Source organism: Gadus morhua, chromosome 11 (genome assembly GCF_902167405.1).
Source record: "Gadus morhua chromosome 11, gadMor3.0, whole genome shotgun sequence".
Lineage (NCBI taxonomy): Eukaryota > Metazoa > Chordata > Actinopteri > Gadiformes > Gadidae > Gadus > Gadus morhua.
The window spans coordinates 26221603-26243459 of NC_044058.1; the positions used below are offsets into that span (position 1 = coordinate 26221603).

Here is a 21857-nt window from a genome sequence, read left to right on the forward strand (position 1 = left end):
AGATCGAGTAACTACAAACTGTTACTTGTTACTTTGAGAGGTCACACATCATCTTAAAAATAGTCCTAACACTCTAAGTAAAAATGTACTAAAGTATTATTTGTAAATCTAAACGTTAGGTTGTCCAATAAACAAGTAACATATGTCTTGACTGCTTAACCCATCCAGGCACCGCTGTGGTTACTGGTGAGCAGCTCTCTGTCTCAGGGGACACTCTCAGGTTCACAGGCAGGTGAGGCTTGATTTGTGTGTGGTTGCAGGTCAGACTCCTCGCCGAACCTGCAGTAGATGTATTGAATAGGATTGACTATCGATGACTTCACCCCGGTCCCCTCTGTGGGGGTCTGTTGTTATCCCTAGCCCATGTTGGAGGCCTTGGCCACCTGGTCACTCCACTGACTGTTATCAACTACTTGGGACTTAACTCTGAAACCACATGAGAGTTCTAAACCCTACAACCCCACGACCAAACCCTAACCCTCAAACAAAACCCATCCTAATTGAAATGCACATTCAATACAGTGAAACGTGTTCCGCCAAGACAATTCTGTTTGAAACACATCCACCAGCTTAACTTGTAACTTTAACATGTATTATTTTTATTCTGCTATAGCACAGGAAAAGCTTTTACATAGCAGTCAGCATTGTCAGCACAGTTCAAATAACCAACCACTAGGGGCGCCGTTATTTCCCGGTGACCTATTAAGACTCTTGTTGTGTTCTCTTGGGCACCGGAACCGGAAACGACGGTAGAATATTGTTGTTGCACCGTGCGTGTGCTGTACTCGTAACGTACGGAGAACGCATTTTCATTGACTGAATCTTTCAAGCGATATCACATGCTAAAGTTATAAAAACACGGATGCACCTCGTCTTCGTATGAGCTGGACAGAGTAAACATAACTCTGTTTCTTTTTTGGGATTGTATTGGTCTAAAAGTGCGGCAACGTAGCACTTAGCTACAGCTAGCTAAACAGCTCCACCATGGCGGATGTAACCGCACGTAGCCTGCAGTATGAGTACAAAGCGGTAAGAGGGATTAAACACTATTTTCGGATCGGCATGATACTTTATATGTAAATACTAAAGTACTTATGTTTTCCAAGCATGCGTATATGCGTTTGTATAAAAATATTGTTTTCGGTTTCAACGCGCTGAGCAGAACCGTTCAGAGCCATGCCGGTGAGCGCTCTTAACCTTACGTGATCTCTCCAGAACTCCAACTTGGTGTTGCAAGCGGATCGCTCGCTGATAGACCGGACCCGGCGAGATGAACCCACCGGAGAGGTTCTCTCCCTGGTGGGGAAGCTGGAGGGCACCAAGATGGGAGACAAGTCGCAAAGGACCAAGCCTCAAATGCTGGAAGAGAGGCGTGCAAAGTCAGTGCAATTTCTTCTTCTGTTCTGTACACTTAATCTTTGAACAGTTTTGTTGGTTTGAACGTCTAGTCTGAGGTCAGATGACTTATTGATCCGCGATCCCTGTCTGAACTCTGCAGGAGGCGAAAGAGAGACGAGGACAGACACGACATCAACAAAATGAAGGGCTTCACCCTCCTCTCTGAGGGCATTGATGAGATGGTGGGCATCGTGTACAAGCCTAAAACCAAAGAAACCAGAGAGACGTACGAGGTCCTGCTCAGCTTCATCCAGGCTGCGCTTGGCGACCAGGTACGAAATGCACCTACACTGCATCGTCATCACGCACACATGATCAACAGACGTCGATTCCCATCCATCCGTTTGACCCACTTGTTTTGTTGCCCGTTGCGTCCAGCCACGTGACATTCTGTGCGGAGCGGCCGACGAAGTCCTGGCGGTGCTGAAGAACGAGAAGATGCGGGACAAGGAGAGGCGCCGGGAGGTGGAGCAGCTTCTGGGGCCGGCCGACGACACGCGCTACCACGTGCTGGTCAACCTGGGCAAGAAGATCTCCGACTACGGGGGCGACAAGGAGCTGCAGAACATGGGTACGTGCTCTCTTCCATTAAGACCCACTCGTCTTTATCAACTGTTTTGTTGTGAGCATTGCACTGATTGCCGTGTCGTTCCTTTCATCAGATGACAACATCGACGAGACGTACGGCGTGAACGTCCAGTTTGAGTCCGACGAGGAGGTGAGCTTTAAAGGATTTTCCAGAAGAATCGCCTACCGGCATTCGGGAGTCTTGAACTAGAGGGAAGTGTTTGGTGTTTTTCTGAGATCCAGTTTCTCTTTTCAATGATCTCCTCAGGAAGGGGATGAGGACCAGTTCGGGGAGGTGCGTGACGAGCACTCGGACGAGGACAGCGAAGGAGAGGAGGCCAACGTGGGCTGCTCGCTCTCTGCCAACGTAAGACCGCTCGGTTGTTCTCTGACCCGTGAAGGATAATGGCGGCACGACCGTCCCAGACGTACCCATTACTTAACCGTAAACTTTTCCTTAAATTCCGTTTTTTTTCAGCTCGTCTCCGGCGACATGATGACGGCCAAGAAGAAGGACCTGCATCCTCGCGACATCGACGCCTTCTGGCTCCAGCGGCAGCTCAGCCGCTTCTACGACGACGCCATCGTCTCCCAAAAGAAAGCGGACGAAGTCCTGGACATCCTCAAGGTACGCCTGTTTGTTTTTCTCTTTACTCGTTAATGTAATGTGGAGGGGCCCTTGTCTCGTTTGTTCTCTCCTTAACTCATTGTGTTGTTGTTTTCTGCGTGTCCCGCAGACCGCCAGCGACGACAGGGAGTGCGAGAACCAGCTGGTGCTCCTGTTGGGTTTCAACACGTTTGACTTCATCAAGATCCTCAGGCAGCATCGCCGCATGAGTAGGTCCTTCGGGGTTCAGAACCAGGCGAGCGGGCTCCGCCTGTTATCTTTAGATCTTTTACGGTATGGAGGTTAATCAATCTGTCGCCCCGACCCACAGTCCAGTACTGCACCATGCTGGCGAGCGCCCAGAGCGAGCCGGAGAAGGAGCGCATCACAGGGAAGATGGAGGCGGACCAGGAGCTGTCCAAGATCCTGTACCAGCTGCAGGAGACCGAGAAGGAGGACATCATTCGGGTAAGTCGCCCCCCCCCGGGCATTTAGCTACCAGGTAACAGCCTCCGACTCTGGACTCAATGGAAACCGGCTGTGGATATTAAATGAACGTTGTGTTTCAGGAGGAGAGATCTCGCCGCGAGAGGGTCAGAAAGTCCCGGGTGGACGATTTGGAATCCATGGACGTTGACCACGGAGAAGTGAGTGTTCCGCCGCACATCGGTTTTTATTCTGGGAATCCTGAGAGGGGGTTGAGGGCGGTTGGGGATTCTTTCCCTGCCGCCGATGAAGTATAGGTTCTGAGTGCAATGCATAGCGTGTGATTATAATTGGTGGTTCTGCCCTGCAGTCGATGACTCCCCGGCAGCTGTTGGATCTAGAGGATCTGGCCTTCACCCAGGGCAGCCACTTCATGGCCAACAAAAGGTGCCAGCTGCCAGACGGCTCCTTCCGCAAGCAGCGCAAGGGCTACGAAGAGGTCCACGTGCCCGCCCTCAAGCCTAAGCCCTTTGCGGACGACGAGGTACGTGTTCGAGACGGGGATAGAAAATGTCTTCGTACGTCCTCGGGATGGAAACGAAACATCCGTGACTTTACCGCCTACCGTGTGTTCCCAGGTGCTTCTCGGCATTGACAAGCTGCCGAAGTACGCCCAGGCCGGGTTTGAAGGGTTCAAGACGCTGAACCGCATCCAGAGCAAGCTGTTCAAGACCTCCATGGAGACGGACGAGAACCTGCTGGTCTGCGCCCCCACTGTGAGTCCGCCGTGCTTCACCAACTCTCTTCCTGCTGCCAAAAGGATTGCTCAGCTACTCGGCCGGCGTTCCAGTGGCACGTTAATGACGGCCTCTTGTTGTGTGCGTACAGGGTGCGGGTAAAACCAACGTGGCTCTGATGGCCATGCTCAGGGAGATTGGAAAGCACATCAACCTGGATGGGACCATCAACGTGGACGACTTCAAGATCATCTACATCGCTCCCATGCGCTCCCTGGTACAGGAGATGGTGGGAAGCTTCAGCAAGGTGATCCCTCGATTTGGTCATTGATTTATTATTTGGTGTTTGTCTGTATATCATTTATAATTAGTAGCTTGGTTGGCTGAATCCACTAGCTCAACAAGAAGGAGATATTCCTTGTAACAACACGGGTTAGATTCAGATCTGCGGTCTTAAGCTACATGTCATTCCTTCTCTCTTCCAAAACCACATTCCCGTCTCTCTCCTGTCCGTAAAGGCAATAAAAGGCCATTAAAGATGTTGACATAATGTTTCCTTTATAGTTTCATAACCGTCCCTCATCATTGTCCTCCCTCAGCGCTTGGCCAGCTACGGCATCACGGTCTCTGAGCTGACCGGAGACCACCAGCTGTGCAAGGAGGAGATCAACGCCACGCAGATCATCGTCTGCACCCCGGAGAAGTGGGACATCATCACGCGCAAGGGGGGCGAGCGCACCTACACCCAGCTCGTGCGCCTCATCATCATCGTAAGTCCCCCCCCCCCCCCATAACATTTTTTCAATTCATAATGTATTTAGCAGGGGTCTAACTGAAATGATGACCTGTATTCCAAATGCACTCTATTCTGAGATTCTGAAAAGCAGAAGATTCTGTTGTGACTTAGATTCCTACCAGAGCTCCACTTAAAATGCCTGCATTACGTCAGAAAACAAAGAACAGTAGAATGTACACAAAAATACAGAGTGGTGTCATTATTTTACGAGCTTAATAAAACACGGCGACTATCTCACAGAGAAGTAGCCATCTGGAATATAACCGTGACTTGAAAATCTAATGGAGGATTGTGACAAGGCGCTGCAGCCTTAGTACATGTTCTCAGCGACACTGTACAACCCCCGACCGACCCTCGACACGTGACCCCCGTACGCTCTCCTTCAGGACGAGATCCACCTGCTGCACGACGACCGAGGCCCGGTGCTAGAGTCCCTGGTGGCCCGCACCATCCGCAACGTGGAGCTGACCCAGGAGGACGTGCGTCTGATCGGCCTCAGCGCCACGCTGCCCAACTACGAGGACGTGGCCACCTGCCTGCGCGTGGACCCCGCGAAGGGCCTCTTCTACTTCGACAACAGGTGGGCCCCGTGGTGTAGTTAGTGTGGTTTGTATACCACACACTAGCTTGGCCCCATTGGGTGTGTGCTGTGTTTTCTATATCACACACTAATGAGCGTGTGTTGTGTAGTTAGTGTGGTTTATATACAACACACTAGCTTGGCCCCATAGGGTGTGTGCTGTGTTTTCTATATCACACACTAATGAGCGCATGTTGTGTAGTTTGTTTTTATTTATAACTCACTAACTTGGCCCAATAATGTGTGTGCTGTAGTTAGTGTTTTCTATATACCACACTATTGAGCTTGTGCTATGTAGTTACTGTGTTTTATATTTAACACACTTACTTGCCGCCGTAGTGTGTGCGTTGTAGTTTTTGTTTTATATAGAATAAACTAACTTTGCCTTATATTGTGTGTGGTGTAGTCAGAGTGTTTCAAATGCATCACACTAATAATTTTGTTTATTATTAATGTTTTTTTTATATATATATAACCTTCGAAAAGAGTCCATGCGTGTCTTAAGAATAGCGCAGCAGAAACCCATACCTCATTGTGGTTGGTGAATAACGCCCTGGGGGTGTGTTTCCGTTAGCTTCCGCCCCGTGCCCCTGGAGCAGACCTACGTGGGCATCACGGAGAAGAAGGCCATCAAGCGCTTCCAGATCATGAATGAGATCGTCTACGAGAAGATCATGGAGCACGCCGGGAAGAACCAGGTGGGTGGCCTCATCCAAAACAAGACCTCAGGATAGCCCATTATTATGGTCATTTTGTGAAAAATATAAGAATAAATATTTCAGCTCTTCCTGTTCAATTTCTAGTATTGTAAATAACTTACACATTGAAAATTTACATTTATTTTACATTACATTTTTTTTGTTACATTATCATTTAAGGTCTGTTCTATGCATAATGAGGGCACTAGACATAATAAATGGAGGACACTAGCACTTTGTAGAAGCACATTGTCTACCTCTTCAGTGATTGCCACTCCGCTCCACCCCCACACCTTCTGACCTTCCCACCCCACCCACGGCCCTACTCTCCCTCAGGTGCTGGTGTTCGTCCACTCCCGCAAGGAGACGGGCAAGACGGCCAGGGCCATCAGGGACATGTGTCTGGAGAAGGACACCCTGGGGCTGTTCCTCAGGGAGGGCTCCGCCTCCACCGAGGTGCTGAGGACTGAGGCCGAGCAGTGCAAGGTGAGCCCCCCTGGAGACTGTGGAGATACAACTGCACACCGTTATGTTAGCAAAAGACACTTCATATGTATGTTAGGACTGTCAAGTGATTTAATATTGAATGGCGATTTAATGGCACGTATTTATTCGTGATTAGTCGCCAATTTTTCTTTCTGTTCAAAATGGACTGTAATTGGCCTTTTTCAAGGTTTGAATACTCTGAACATGGGAGTGGATGAAATAGGCTAGCTTAATGCAAATGTATTTCTATTTTATTGGAAATCAAGTGTGAACAAAAATTGTATCCAACTGAAATCTGAGTATTTTTACAGAACACATTCAGCTCCATGATTTCTAATTATGTCATTGACGTGGGAAAATAAAAACCAACCATTTTCAATGTAAAAGGAACATACTTGTAAGCTAAGACCTATAGTTCTAATTTGATGGACAAAAAAACGAAATACAAACAAAGAAATCTATCCAGGAACCTCATCACTTTATACACTCTACTCGATGCTGTCCTAGACGACGACGACATCTTTGTAGTACCTACTGGCCCAGCCTATAACCTTTGCAGCATTGATAGTAGTATAAAATAGCATTAACGTTGCTTAACCTCCGTTCCTTGCTCTCTCTCTCTTTATAACTTGCCACTTTATACAAGTCGACATCTGGATAAACGCGTCTGTTTACATTTTACATTTATTTAGTTTTGCATTTAGGTCTCTGCTCTCCTACTTGTGTTCCTCTTATACACTTGCTTTTTATTATTATTACAATTATTATTATATATATTTCTTTTTATTATTTAAGTCTCAGCATTCCTACTTGTGTTTCTCATATACCTTTACGTTCTCTTGTATTGCACTGTTGGAGGAGCCCAAGACTAAAGAATTTCATTGGCAGCGACTGCTCTGTAATTGTTGTGCATATGACAATAAAACCATCTTGAATCTTGAATCTCCCAGAACCTGGAGCTGAAGGACCTGCTGCCCTACGGCTTCGCCATCCACCACGCCGGGATGACCCGCGTGGACCGTACCCTGACGGAGGACCTGTTCGCCGACAAGCACATCCAGGTGCTGGTGTCCACGGCCACGCTGGCCTGGGGTGTCAACCTGCCCGCCCACACCGTCATCATCAAGGGCACGCAAGTGTACAGCCCGGAGAAGGGCCGTTGGACGGAGCTGGGGGCCCTGGACATCCTGCAGGTGGGTGGGACGGGGATAGGGGGTGGAGGGGGGGGGCTCTCACCTGAGCGGCTCGGTCTATTGTAACAAAGCACGGCGCGGTTCTCCTCCTGAGTGTGCGGTTCGCTATGGGTGGTCCGTCCTGGTCTGCGGGAAAGGGTACTGCGGTTGGTTTCGCTATAGCGGAGGGCTTTAGTTTGACTTCCACGCAGCTAATTAGTTTGATAAATTCCCAGTCAAGGTCTTTTTTAATGATTGCAAAAGCGTTAGGATAAATAATTCCATGTTGGTTTCGAAGGCAATCAAGCGCCTCTGTGCCAACTTTTCTAACCAAATTAGGTCATGGCTTGCTCTTTGATACACTGCAGTGTGGACACGAATGGAACCAGGGTGTACACGCAACACTCAAAGTCTTTATTCGTCTGTGGAGAAACGCCGCCTGCATGCGGCCACGGCGCTGATGTGTGACCCTGTGTGTGTTTGCCGTGGTTCAGATGCTGGGTCGTGCCGGCCGCCCCCAGTACGACACCAAGGGGGAGGGCATCCTGATCACGTCCCACGGCGAGCTCCAGTACTACCTGTCCCTGCTCAACCAGCAGCTGCCCATCGAGAGCCAGATGGTGGCCAAGCTGGCCGACATGCTCAACGCCGAGATCGTGCTGGGCAACGTGCAGAACGTCAAGGTGGGCCGACCCACCTCACTACCTCACTCACTGTCACTCGCTCACTGACACTCGCTCACTGACACTCGCTCACTGACACTCGCTCACTGACACTCGCTCACTGTCACTCGCTCACTGTCACTCACTCACTGTCGCTCACTCACTGTCACTCACTCACTGTCACTCTGTCGCTCACTTACTCTGTCACCCACTCAATCATTCACTCTGTCACTCACTCTGTCACTTACCCACTCCCTCACTCACTCATGCTGTCACTCACTCACTCTGTCACTCACTGTGTCGTCAACTCACTTGATCACTCACTCTGAAACTCACTCTGCCCCCACTCACTCACACACACTCACTCACTCTGTCACTCACTGTGTCGTCAACTCACTTGATCACTCAATCTGTCACTCACTCACACTCAGACGAAAGGTTCTGATCTACCTCATTACTTGAGAAGATGAATGGTACTAATTAACGAGTACCATTCATCATTATATCAGTAAGTGGCTTCGGTTGAAAGCCTCTGCTGAATGAATCAACGTTGTACACGGTGACATAACGATGTGATGCCAGCCGTCAGGTTCACACGTCGCTCCCGCCCTCTCTCCCCTCAGGACGCGGTCAACTGGCTGGGCTACACCTACCTGTACGTGCGCATGCTGCGCAACCCCACGCTGTACGGCGTCTCCCACGACGACCGCAGCGCCGACCCCCTGCTGGAGCGCCGCCGCATGGACCTGATCCACACCGCCGCCAACGTGCTGGACAAGAACAGCCTGGTCAAGTACGACAAGCGCTCCGGGAACTTCCAGGTACGGCCGATGCTCCCCAACAAGCCATTAAGTTATTCAAAGATGATTCATTTATTTATGTTTTGGAGACGTTTATATCGAAGAGCCATTGGCTCTCATTGGCAAAACTTCAAATTAGATTGAAGTTGACTTTGTGATTTTATTAGACTAAAATCCTTGCATTCACTTTCAATTCACCCATTTTAAATGTATCGACGCCGTTATCGAGCATTGGTCCATGTCTGACGATACCATTCCACCCCCCCCTCCTACAGGTGACGGACCTGGGCCGCATCGCCAGCCACTTCTACATCACCCACGACTCCATCCAGACCTACAACCAGCTGCTGAAGCCCACGCTCAGCGAGATCGAGCTCTTCCGCGTCTTCTCCCTGTCCTCCGAGTTCAGGAACATCACCGTGAGAGAGGTAAGGCCTACAGCAAGAAGCCAGGTGTATTGGGACCCAGCCCACCTGTAAGGTCGATCGTCCACTAACTGAGCGATGTACCTCGTTTTTTAGGAGGAGAAGTTGGAGCTCCAGAAGCTTCTGGAAAGGGTTCCCATTCCAGTCAAGGAGAGCATTGAAGAACCCAGCGCAAAGGTACGGCCTAATTTATGAACATTGGAGGCAACAAATTAATCGATTGAAATTGCCTCATATTTTTTAAACATTGTGATTCCTCTGTTAACATATTTGCAAGGAATTTAACGTATAACTTTCTATTAATTTGTACAATTGGACCAGATTTTTATTTTATTTTCAATATGCATTTGTGTTATTTTAACAACCTGACCCAATGCTCCTTCGTGTTTTCTACAGTGGTTTGTACAGCTGGCTTAAAGTGTCTGTAATTAAAAGCTCTCCATTGTGTGGTGTTCCCAGATCAACGTCCTGCTGCAGGCCTACATCTCCCAGCTCAAACTGGAGGGCTTCGCCCTCATGGCCGACATGGTGTACGTCACCCAGGTGAGCCGCGACCCTCCACACTCTGCATCCTCCTCCACACGTTTCACCTTCGACGCTGTTGGGACATTTCTAAACCAACCGTGTGTGTGTGTGTCCACTCCAGAGCGCTGGACGACTGATGCGCGCCATCTTTGAGATCGTGTTGAGCCGGGGCTGGGCGCAGCTCACGGACAAGACCATGAACCTCTGCAAGATGATCGACAAGAGGATGTGAGTCCACTCGGCGTCGTCCTTCTGCCTGACGTGGTACTTATTACCAATCGAATGGTCATCTGAATGGGATGCTCACCGGCGTTTGTGGTTTTCTCCTCTAGGTGGCAGTCCATGTCCCCGCTGCGTCAGTTCAGGAAGCTGCCGGAGGAAGTGATCAAAAAGATCGAGAAGAAGAACTTCCCCTTCGAGCGCCTCTACGACCTGAACCACAACGAGATCGGTGACCATCCAGCGAATTGATACCGATCAATATCGATCAAGAACGATCGAGTCATTCTATAGAAACACTTCTTCCTCTTGAATCTAAACTCAGTGCAATGTGTCTTCCTCCTCTTCCAGGTGAGCTGATCCGCATGCCCAAGATGGGGAAGACCATCCACAAGTACGTCCACCAGTTCCCCAAGCTGGACCTGGCCGTCCACCTGCAGCCCATCACACGCTCCACCCTCAAAGTGGAGCTCACCATCACCCCTGACTTCCAGTGGGACGACAAGGTCAGCAACACCCTGGTACCCTGCACCGTAGGGCAGCGATAGACGCTGATAATTAAGTACATATAAGTACTGGCCCGGGGGCCACCAAGCTACTAAACTACTCAATTCATTTTTGGTGTCCAAAATGTAAACTTTGTAAAGACTCTACACAGCTTCACTGACTTTTCATTAAATATAGTCATTAATGGAATGAAAAAACATAACTTTTTATTAGAGCTGTAAGTTAAACGCGTTATTAACGGCGTTAACGCAAACCAAATTTAACGGCATTAAATTTTTTATCGCTCGATTAACGAAATAATTAAAAAAAAAAAAAAAAAAACCCTTTTTTTTTTTTTTTTTCTTTGGCTCAAAACAAAGAAGCAGTAGCCTGACTGCTATGTTCAAATTACATTTGTTCAAAGCAGTCGTTTGATTGCACTATAGGCACTTTTTTTGTATCGTCCTGTTTTGATCAGTGTATATGCCAATGTTGTTATCAATAAGAAATCATTTGCACAAGGCAAGCCGATGCACTTCACCATGTTGATAAGAGAATTAAAATGAGAAGAATTATGGGACAAAAAAATCAAGGGATATTTAGCATAGAAAAAGAATTTGCGATTAATCACGATTAATTAGAGTTAACTATGACATCAATGCGATTAATCACGATTAAATATTTTAATCGCTTGACAGCTCTACTTTTTATCCAACTTAAAAAATTCAAGATCATTGTTAACATATTATAGATTTTTTACTCAGGCTCCAAGTTCAGTCTCTTTTTTCTCGCCCACAGTGGTGCCCGAGTCAGTCAGGTGCGCAATATAAAAAAGCATTTCAGAAAAGCAGCAGAAAACCAATAATACATGTGTGTGGTTTGTGGTATTTTGAAACCTACAACCCTGTTTTTACCTCTCCTCCGGCTTAAAGTAAACTTGGCTCTATTTTGCAAAAAAACACGGTAATGGGAAATGGGTGGGAGGGCGGATGATTGATGTGTTCCATCTAGTTTATGAGAAAAAATCCATAGCACAATGTTCCCAAAAAATAAAAGTGAGGCTCGCTTAAAGTAATCTCTGTACGCTGCTGCAGAGTTGGAGCGATTAACCTTGATCCCTGCAGCCTTTCCCGTCTACATGACAGGATTAGTTTCTAGAGCACATTTCGAACAAACATGCATATTCAACCTTTTTCCAAGGACAGCGAGGTCTAACAGGAAAGCTAGAAGCGACTGGGAACCACGTAAACAGTATCGTTGTTTATCACGATCGTGGTCATGTTAAATGTAGGTGACCACTAGCGATACGATTCAAACCACCTGAATCCCCCCCCCCCCCCCCACCCACCACACACTGTGATGGGTATGGTGGTGGTAAGTACTTCCTATATGACATTAGTCAATGGCAGATCATGCTACCTAATGTAAACTCATGAAGTTCTTTGATGGCGTTACCCATGACTGACTCCCGCCCGCCGCTCCCTGTGCAGATCCACGGCTCCTCCGAGGCCTTCTGGATCCTGGTGGAGGACGTGGACAGCGAGGTCATCCTCCACCACGAGTACTTCCTGCTCAAGGCCAAGTACGCCCAGGACGAGCACCTGGTCACCTTCTTCGTGCCCGTGTTCGAGCCGCTGCCGCCGCAGTACTTCATCCGCGTGGCCTCGGACCACTGGCTCTGTAAGTCCCAATGTAACGCGTTGAACTACGACATGGCGGCGTGTGGCTCAGGAGGTAGAGCGGGTCGGCTGGTAACCGGAAGGTTGCCCGTTCGATCCCCGGCTCCTCCTATATGAGTGTCGAGGTGTCCCTGAGCAAGACACCTCTCCCTGACTGATCCCGACGAGCTGGCTGTCGCCTCGCATGGTTGACTCCGCCGTCGGTGTGTGAATGTGTGCATGAATGGGTGAATGTTGGGCAATATTGTAAAGTGCTTTGAGTGGCCAAATGCAGTCAATTTACCATTTATGACGCAAGCTCCACAATCAGTCGTACGCCCTTCTCACCTTCGCTCCCCTCCCCCTTTCCCCTCCCCCCCCCCCCCCCAGCCTGTGAGACCCAGCTCCCGGTGTCGTTCCGTCACCTGATCCTCCCGGAGAAGTACCCCCCACCCACGGAGCTGCTGGACCTGCAGCCGCTGCCCGTCACGGCCCTCAGGAACTCCGCCTTCGAGACCCTGTACCAGAACAAGTTCCCCTTCTTCAACCCCATCCAGACCCAGGGTACGGCCACGCACAGCCCGCAGAACGCGTCTGGGTCGTTATTTATGTATTTAAACATCCCTATCTCGGCATGTGGTTTCTATGGCTGTATGTCGCTATGGATGGTGACAGTCTGTATCAAGTCTGTATCAAGACCAACGCTTTGTTTCCACTGTAGTACTGTCTGAATGGGTCGAGTTCTTTGTGAATTGCTACCCCTTCAACCAGCCTATTGCTGGGTTTTAATCATTTCCTGATTATTTTGAACTTGTTTTATTTCCTCCATGATAATTTCTCATTGTGTTCGAAGTTACTTTAGTGTTTTAATTTATTTTCACTGCCCCTTTTCTCATCTGTAACTCCATGCGTTTCCCCCTAGTGTTCAACGCTGTGTACAACAGCGACGACAACGTGTTTGTGGGCGCCCCCACCGGCAGTGGGAAGACCATCTGCGCCGAGTTCGCCATTCTGAGGATGCTGCTGCACAACGCCGAGGGTCGCTGTGTGTACATCACCCCCATGGAGGCCCTGGCCGAGCAGGTACGCTTACATCAAGGGCCTTCACCAGACGCTCTACCCAAAGGGTACTGCACTGTCGGTACAGTAAGGACGTTCATAGAACCAAGGGCCGAGCACTTGGTTACAATGCAACAAAGACGTTGACAATACAACAAAGATAGTTAGGATGAGATGCTAAACAATGCTTAGTGCTATTTCTTTTAATTGCTAGGATGTACAACCTACAATAAATGTGTACATTAAGTGCCAGGACGTACAACATACAATAAGTGCGTACATTAAGTGCCAGGATGTACAACATACAATAAGTGCGTACATTAAGTGCCAGGACGTACAACATACAATAAGTGCGTAAGAGGGGTTTGGGAGGGTAAAGGGGCAAGGCTATACAGAGTAGGTGAACTCTGAACTCCTGAGCCTTGAACATTGCTTTACATCTGACTATCAGAAGAGACCCAGAGTTGCCCGAAATTAGGAAAGAAGGACAATCCACTTAATATGCTGCCGTCCTTCCTTCAGGTGTTCCTGGACTGGCACCAGAAGTTCATGGACCTCCTGAACAAGAAGGTGGTGCTGCTGACCGGCGAGACCAGCACCGACCTGAAGCTCCTGGGGAAGGGCGACATCATCGTCAGCACCCCCGACAAGTGGGACATCCTGTCCCGGCGCTGGAAGCAGAGGAAGAACGTCCAGAACGTCAGCCTCTTCATCGTGGACGAGACGCACCTGATTGGAGGAGAGAACGGGGTGAGATTAACATGTTGCCCATCCCATTGGTTGCAGCAGCAGTAGGCGTGGAGTAGTCCCTTAACAGACGGTGTTCTCTCTCTCTCTCTCTCTCTCTCTCCCCATCAGCCCGTGTTGGAGGTCATCTGCTCCAGGATGCGCTACATCTCCTCCCAGATCGAGCGGCCCATCCGCATCGTGGCCCTCAGCTCCTCCCTGTCCAACGCCAAGGACGTGGCCCACTGGCTGGGCTGCAGCACCACGGCCACCTTCAACTTCCACCCCAACGTCAGACCCGTACCCCTGGAGCTTCACATTCAGGTACGGCCCCCAAAAACCAGCCTGGTCCTACCAGACTCTCGTACTTCATTTCATTTGAGAGTCTGCCTACTCTCCATTGACAAACGTTAACTCACTTGAAGGCGGGGGTCTGTTGGAGTTTAAAACTATTGGATCTGCCCAGTGCCACTCTGGATCTGCCGTAACCAATCGCCAACGTTTGACTACAACTGAAACTAGCGCACAACCTCAACGTCATTGTTCTCAGCCACTCCGTCTGTTCTCTGATTGGAGCAGCAAAATTTTGCCGGAGAAAACCCGCGAATACACCGGAAACTAGACGTAGTACAGACGTAGGCGGGCGTAGCAAGGCTACCCCGAAACACCAACCGAAAAACAAGCCCCAAACCCACAGTGGAGAACATGGTGTGAATGTTTTTTTTGAACGTCCTCTTCCTCCTGGTAGGGCTTCAACGTGAGCCACACCCAGACGCGCCTGCTGTCCATGGCCAAGCCGGTGTACCACTCCATCATGAAGCACTCCCCGACCAAGCCGGCGCTGGTCTTCGTGCCGTCCCGCCGGCAGACGCGCCTCACCGCCATCGACATCCTGACCTTCTGCGCGGCCGACGTCGTCCCACAGAGGTCAGTCTGGGGGTGGACGTACTAGAATGTTGTTGTTTGAAGTGGAAAGGAACGTTTCTAAGGGGTAAGTAAACCCTGGTTCTAGCAAAAGAACTTCTAGCCACAGGTTTTAGGGAGAGGGATGTGAGCAAATGTAGAAAATAACTCTTTGGGTTCCATAGGAGCAAGTGTGAAGGACTGTCAAACGTCAAGACACACGTCACACTAGCTTGAGCAGGGTGTGCAAACAATGGAATACTAAGCTTTCCCACAGTCTACCAAAGTACCAAACTTTGTTTTACAGAGAATTTTTCCTTTTGTACTAACTATAACTATACATTTTAGCAAATAAAAGAACACTAAGGCCCCAACCAAACCGTTTTCCACGGAGACTATTGATTAGGGGGTTTACCTGTGAAACAGAAGCCGGGACAGGACTATGGATATTAACCCCGTCTCCTCCTGAAGGTTCCTGCACTGCACGGAGAAGGACCTGGCGCCCTTCCTGGAGAAGATCAACGACGCCACCCTGAAGGAGACGCTGGCCAACGGCGTGGGCTACCTGCACGAGGGCCTGTCCACCGGCGAGCGGCGCATCGTGGAGCAGCTCTTCAACTCTGGTGGGTGCTCTACAGCTCTCCAACGCGGCTGCTTCTATTACTGCTACCAGTACTACTATACTGCAACTGCTACTCCTATACTGCTACCAGTACTACTATACTGCAACTGCTACTCCTAGACTGCTACCAATACTACTATACTGCTACTCCCATACTGCTACCAGTACTACTATACTGCAACTGCTACTCCTATACTGCTACCAGTACTACTATACTGCTACTGCTACTCCTAGACTGCTACCAGTACTACTATACTGCAACTGCGACTCCTATGCTGCTACCAGTACTACTATACTGCTACTCCTATACTGCTACCAGTACTACTATACTGCTACTGCTACTCCTATACTGCTACCAGTATTGTACTGCTGCTACCACTGCCACTACTCCTACTTATATACTACTTCTACTTGTATACTGCTGATACTATTACTTCTACTACTATTTCTATGCTGCTACTGCTACAACTTCTATACTACTGATACTACTATTTCTATACTACTTATACTGCTTCTATTCTACTTCTACTATGCTGTTACTACTACTGCTGCTACTTCGTTACCGCTACGTCTACTACTTTTATACTGCTATGACTACTACTTTTATACTACTAGTACTCATTTTATACTACTAGTACTACTTCTATACTACTGCTGAGACTACTATTAATTCTATACTGCTGCTACTACTTCTCCTTGAGTGCTTCCATGTCCCTGACTGTCCCCCTCGCCCTCTGCCTCGCCCTCGCCCCCCCCCTCCCTCGCCCTCGCCCACAGGTGCGGTCCAGGTGGTGGTGGCATCCCGCTCGCTCTGCTGGGGCACCAACATCGCCGCCCACCTGGTCGTCGTCATGGATACCCAGTACTACAACGGCAAGATCCACGCGTGAGTCTCGAGGGCACGGACACTTAACCCGCCGGCTGGGTCGGCCTCGGCCTCTGCACTCGATGGAATCAGAATCATTTATTGCAATCTTGTTGTCTTATGCGTTGTACCTCAACACACACATAGCAGCAACAATACAACATATTGTAAATAGACACATTTAGTTAAAAATATATAAAATAAGTAAGAAAAAAGTAATAATGTGAAATGTAAAGTGTTCGAGTGATAGTGGTCCCAGCCACGTTAACGATACAGAGCCACCGTGTTAAAGAAGCGTTCCTCCCTGTGTGTGTGTGTGCAGATACGTGGACTACCCCATCTACGACGTCCTCCAGATGGTGGGCAAGGCCAACCGGCCGCTGCAGGACGACGAGGGCCGCTGTGTCATCATGTGCCAGGGCTCCAAGAAGGACTTCTTCAAGAAGTTCCTGTACGAGCCGCTGCCGGTGGAGTCCCACCTGGACCACTGCCTCCACGACCACTTCAACGCCGAGATCGTCACCAAGACGGTGGAGAACAAGCAGGACGCCGTGGACTACCTGACCTGGACGTTCCTCTACCGCCGCATGACCCAGAACCCCAACTACTACAACCTGCAAGGTGGGTCTCCTACTGTCTCCGTCTATCTCTCCGTAAGGGCTTCTGAGTCTCTCTCGTCGTCTCCCTCTCTGTAAGCTTCTGAGTCTCTCTCTGTCTGTCTGTCTCACTTTCTGTCTCCGTCTCCCTCTATGTAAGGGCTTCTCAGTCTCTGTCTGTCTGACTCCTTCTCTGTAAGCTTCCGAGTCTCTCTCTCTCTCTCCGTCTCCCTCTCTGTAAGCTTCTCAGTCTCTGTCTGTCTGACTCCTTCTCTGTAAGCTTCCGAGTCTCTCTCTCTCCGTCTCCCTCTCTGTAAGCTTCTCAGTCTCTGTCTGTCTGACTCCTTCTCTGTAAGCTTCCGAGTCTCTCTCTCTCCGTCTCCATCTCTGTAAGCTTCTCAGTCTCTGTCTGTCTGACTCCTTCTCAGTAAGCTTCTGAGTCTCTCTTTCTGTCTATTTCACTTTCTGTCTCCGTGGGCTTCTCAGTCTCTCTCTGTCTGTCTCCCTCTCTGTCTGTCGGTCTGACTCCTTCTCTGTCAGCTTCCTTGTCTCTCTCTCCCTCTGTCGCTCTCTCTATCTCACTGTCTCTCTCTGTAAGGCCTTCTCTATGTTTCTCTGCGTCACCTTTGTCCTCATCCCGTTGCCGTGTCCCCGTCCCGTCCCAGGCATGTCCCATCGCCACCTGTCGGACCACCTGTCTGAGCTTGTGGAGAACACCCTCCACGACCTGGAGCAGTCCAAGTGCATCAGCATCGAGGACGAGGTCGACGTGGCGCCGCTCAATCTGGGCATGATCGCCGCCTACTACTACATCAACTACACCACCATCGGTCAGTGGCGTCCCCAGAGCCCGGCTATGCCATCCCATAATGTGACGCACACCCATACCACACACACGCACGCACACACATACCACACGCACACACACATACCACACTTGCACATGCATGTGCACGAGCAAAGAAGGCTGGAAGCAGAAACGATCTATACGAAAAAAATCTATACGATGCCTTAGAAAGCGATGCGTTCTAAAGAGCTGTTGGGCTGTTGGGTTTGATGTTTTCTCTTTTATCGTGCGTCTTTCAGAGTTGTTCAGCATGTCCCTGAACGCCAAGACGAAGATCCGCGGGCTGATCGAGATCATCTCCAACGCCGCCGAGTACAACAACATTCCCATCAGGCACCACGAGGACACTCTGCTGCGCCAGGTAAGGACCCCCCCCCTCCCCCCCCCACACGGACCCCACCTCCCTCATTTAACCATCGCCTGCATGAAATGACGACCCCCCCCCCCCCCCCCCCACTGAATCTGATGGATCCCCCCGCTCTGTCTTCCAGCTGGCCCAGAAGGTGCCCCACAAACTAAACAACCCCAAGTTCAACGACCCCCACGTCAAGACCAACCTGCTGCTGCAGGCCCATCTGTCCAGGATGCAGCTCAGCGCAGAGCTGCAGTCCGACACCGAGGACATCCTGAGCAAGGCAAGGAAAACCCCCTCATCAACGCCCCCTCACTCAGGGAGCCGCGATGACCGAATCCTATTAATCCTCCGAGCGGTGTGAGGCTCAGGAGGTAGAGTGGGTTGGCTGGTAACCGGAAGGTTGCTGGTTCGATCCCCGGCTCCTCCTAGCGTGAGTGTCGAGGTGTCCCTGAGCAAGGCACCTCGCCCTGACTGCTCCCGATGAGCTGGCTGTCGACCTGCATGGTGGAATACGCCGTCGGTGTGTGAATGTGTGTGTGAATAGGTGAATGTAATATTGTGAAGTGCTTTGAGTGGCCACTGGTTAGAAGAGCTTTATAAATGCGGTCCATTTACCATAGCGTTTATATGTGGGGTAACCCTGTGTGTCTCTCCACTACAGGCGGTGCGTCTGATCCAGGCCTGCGTGGACGTGCTGTCCAGTAACGGCTGGCTGAGCCCCGCCCTGGCAGCCATGGAGCTGGCCCAGATGGTCACCCAGGCCATGTGGTCCAAGGACTCGTACCTCAAGCAGCTGCCCTACTTCACCTCCGAGCACATCAAGAGATGCACCGACAAGGTTCGCCCTAGACGCTTGGCATGTTTGACCCTGCTGAAAGTAGACTTGCTCCATACCCATTATCGAAATTCCTCCGAGGCCAAAGATGCAGTATTTGGTATCGGCGAGTTTGCAAGTTAAGCTCATTCACTACACAGAAAAACAACAAAAGATATCACAAAAACCGAGTGTTATGCAGCGATCGGAGGTGGGAAGTCGGAATGGGGAACGCGTCGTCTCTGACCTACGTGTGTTCGAGCAAATATATTCTAATTATAAATGTAAAAAAGACATTGTCGACTGTAAGTCAACCGGCTATACATTACTGTCATCGTAGTGTGTTATTAGTAGTTACAATGCTAGATTCTGTATCGGTATATACCGTCATTTTCGGACTATAAGCCACGCCTTTTCCCCCATTTTGCGATTCTGCGGCTTATATAACGGTGCGGATATTCTTTGGATTTTATAGCTAACGGCCACTAGGGGACCTCCTAAATCTATGGATTTTTAAGCGGCGGGCTCCAGTACGGCTTATATATGTAAACATCATTCAATTTAGCTGCTGCGGCTTATACTCCGGTGCGCCTTATAGTGCGGAAAATACGGTACTCGGTATCGGCCGATGGGTCAAGTTCAGGAATCTCTATCGGGAAGAAAGAAATGGTAAGGGAACAACTGTAGCTGAAAGTAGATGAGCGCTCCCAGCGGTCGTGTGGTTGAGGAGCCGGTGATCTGACCACGGTCCCCGATGTCCTCCAGGGCGTGGAGAGCATCTTCGACATCATGGAGATGGAGGACGTGGACCGCAGCGGCCTGCTGCAGCTCTCAGACCCCCAGATGGCCGACGTGGCCCGCTTCTGCAACCGCTACCCCAACATCGAGCTGTCCTACGAGGTGGTGGAGAAGGAGAACATCAAGAGGTACGCCCGAGAGCTGAGAAATACTGGTGGAATAGGACTAGTGGTCGACCGATATTTGAGGGTTTTTACGTTTATCGGCATCGGCCGATTTCTTTCCGCCATTCTTTTTTTTTTTTTTTTTTTAATCTATATTTTCCCGGTGTGATTTACAGACAGTTCAACAATTTTACATTTTTTTAATTGCGACTTATAACATTTGTATCATCATTTCTTTATTTTTATGATGTGAATTGAGAGAGCAAAATCAGTATCGGCTCCAAATATCGGCTCAAGAAAATCATTATGGGTGTATCGGCTAAGGCTGATGAAAGACAAAATCAGTATCAGTATCCATATCGGTCGATCCCTAAATAGGACCACTCATTTTTTATCTAGGAGCAGGCTGTGTGGGTTTTGGTGTCCGACTGGTTTTAAAGTATACATGTTTATGTGTAGCAAACATGCATGTATGAATGTAGATTAACGGTCTTTGTTGTGTTTCCTCTTTACAGCGGTGGACCAGTTCTTGTCCTGGTTCAGCTGGAGAGGGAGGAGGAGGTCACTGGACCTGTCATCGCGCCGCTCTTCCCCCAGGTACGGTTCCGGGTTGATTCAGAGTGTTGGTTGAAACGCGAGAGGCGCTGTCCACACCTGTTGCAGTGTAGTCGTATCCAGAGGGCTAGGGTCTGAGAAGGAGTACGGGGTCAAAGCTGGCATTCAACATGCAGCTCCAGTCATTATACAGGCAGTTCGTTTTTATTAGAACTTTTACTGAAAGGAAGGATTGCGGCCTGACAGAGATACTAACTGGCATCGTGCAGGATTAATGTGGAATTAGCTTGCCGTGTGTTGACCAACCCTCGTGTGTTTGTGTGGATTCAGAAACGCGAGGAGGGCTGGTGGGTGGTGATCGGAGACCCCAAGTCCAACAGTCTCATCTCCATCAAGAGGCTCACGCTCCAGCAGAAAGCAAAGGTCAGTGTGAAGGACCCAACGTGGAGACATGTGGTCCCCCGGCGTGGTCGATGTGAAGTGATCAGATTCCACCCGTCTGCGCTGTGACTGTTCCAATAATGGTCTTCCTTCCGTCAATCCTCTCTAGGTCAAGCTGGACTTTGTCTCGCCGGTGATGGGCGTCCACAACTACACGCTGTACTTCATGAGCGACGCCTACATGGGCTGTGACCAGGAGTATAAGTTCAGCGTGGACGTGAAGGAGGCGGACAGCGAGGGAGACAGCGACTCTGACTAGACCGAGCCCATAGGTCACTGCAGTCGCACCTCATCCCCATCGGTGGATCGTCTTTGTCCTGTTTTTACTGTAAATCGTTAAACCAGACTCTTGTCTCTTTTGATAATTTCAATGGCATTTCTTTTTTTTGTATGACTTTGTTTCTTAGTAGTGGCCATCGCTTGTCTTGCATACACCCGTCTGAAATTACGTTGTACAGGATTGACTCGTCTAGTTTTTGTAAACTGACCTGTCCAAGAAGCTGATTCTCAATATATAAGGGCCAAAATACTTAAATACAAGGTCAATTTTAATAAGGCGTCAACAAATTATTTAACAACCATGTTAACCCAGTCGATCTGTGCTGGGAAACTGATCAAGTGATCATTTGTAACTGCATTATTGTACTTGTTCTGGCCCAATTGTTTTTCAATAAAAAAAATTATGCTAAAATGAAATTACTAGTGTATTAATAATTCAGATAAGTCAAAATCAGTCAATCTGTTCAGTTTTATTATTGGTATAATGTGCGTTAATTTTATAAAAAACATTTGCTTACAGAAAAGTGCAATCACAAGCTATAAGAGGCATCTCAACACTTAACGTTGGCAAGTTAATGTAGGTACCAACCACGAGTCCGTCTCCATGGCGGCGCGTACACACGCAGCGGCTTGGGGCTCTCCAGACTTTTA

General features: G+C 49.3%; 1 protein-coding gene across 1 annotated transcript; it reads left to right on the forward strand.

The window, feature by feature from the left end:
• Nucleotides 1–738: 738 nt before the first annotated feature.
• On the forward strand, nucleotides 739–21623 carry snrnp200 (small nuclear ribonucleoprotein 200 (U5)). The gene is made up of 43 exons (XM_030369479.1): nucleotides 739–1029; nucleotides 1216–1379; nucleotides 1499–1670; nucleotides 1777–1969; nucleotides 2061–2116; nucleotides 2234–2332; nucleotides 2444–2593; nucleotides 2703–2802; nucleotides 2904–3040; nucleotides 3142–3219; nucleotides 3369–3542; nucleotides 3637–3774; nucleotides 3887–4042; nucleotides 4335–4505; nucleotides 4918–5111; nucleotides 5686–5809; nucleotides 6146–6295; nucleotides 7246–7488; nucleotides 7962–8150; nucleotides 8753–8950; nucleotides 9205–9357; nucleotides 9451–9531; nucleotides 9814–9897; nucleotides 10001–10107; nucleotides 10212–10330; nucleotides 10450–10604; nucleotides 12075–12264; nucleotides 12633–12806; nucleotides 13165–13325; nucleotides 13824–14051; nucleotides 14160–14351; nucleotides 14776–14954; nucleotides 15402–15553; nucleotides 16330–16438; nucleotides 16740–17038; nucleotides 17679–17843; nucleotides 18100–18221; nucleotides 18352–18495; nucleotides 18877–19053; nucleotides 19795–19955; nucleotides 20447–20528; nucleotides 20817–20909; nucleotides 21037–21623. The coding sequence occupies exons 1-43, from the start codon at nucleotides 985–987 to the stop codon at nucleotides 21184–21186; spliced, it is 6408 nt and encodes a 2135-aa protein (XP_030225339.1). The 5' UTR covers nucleotides 739–984; the 3' UTR covers nucleotides 21187–21623.
• The last annotated feature ends 234 nt before the right edge of the window (nucleotides 21624–21857 follow it).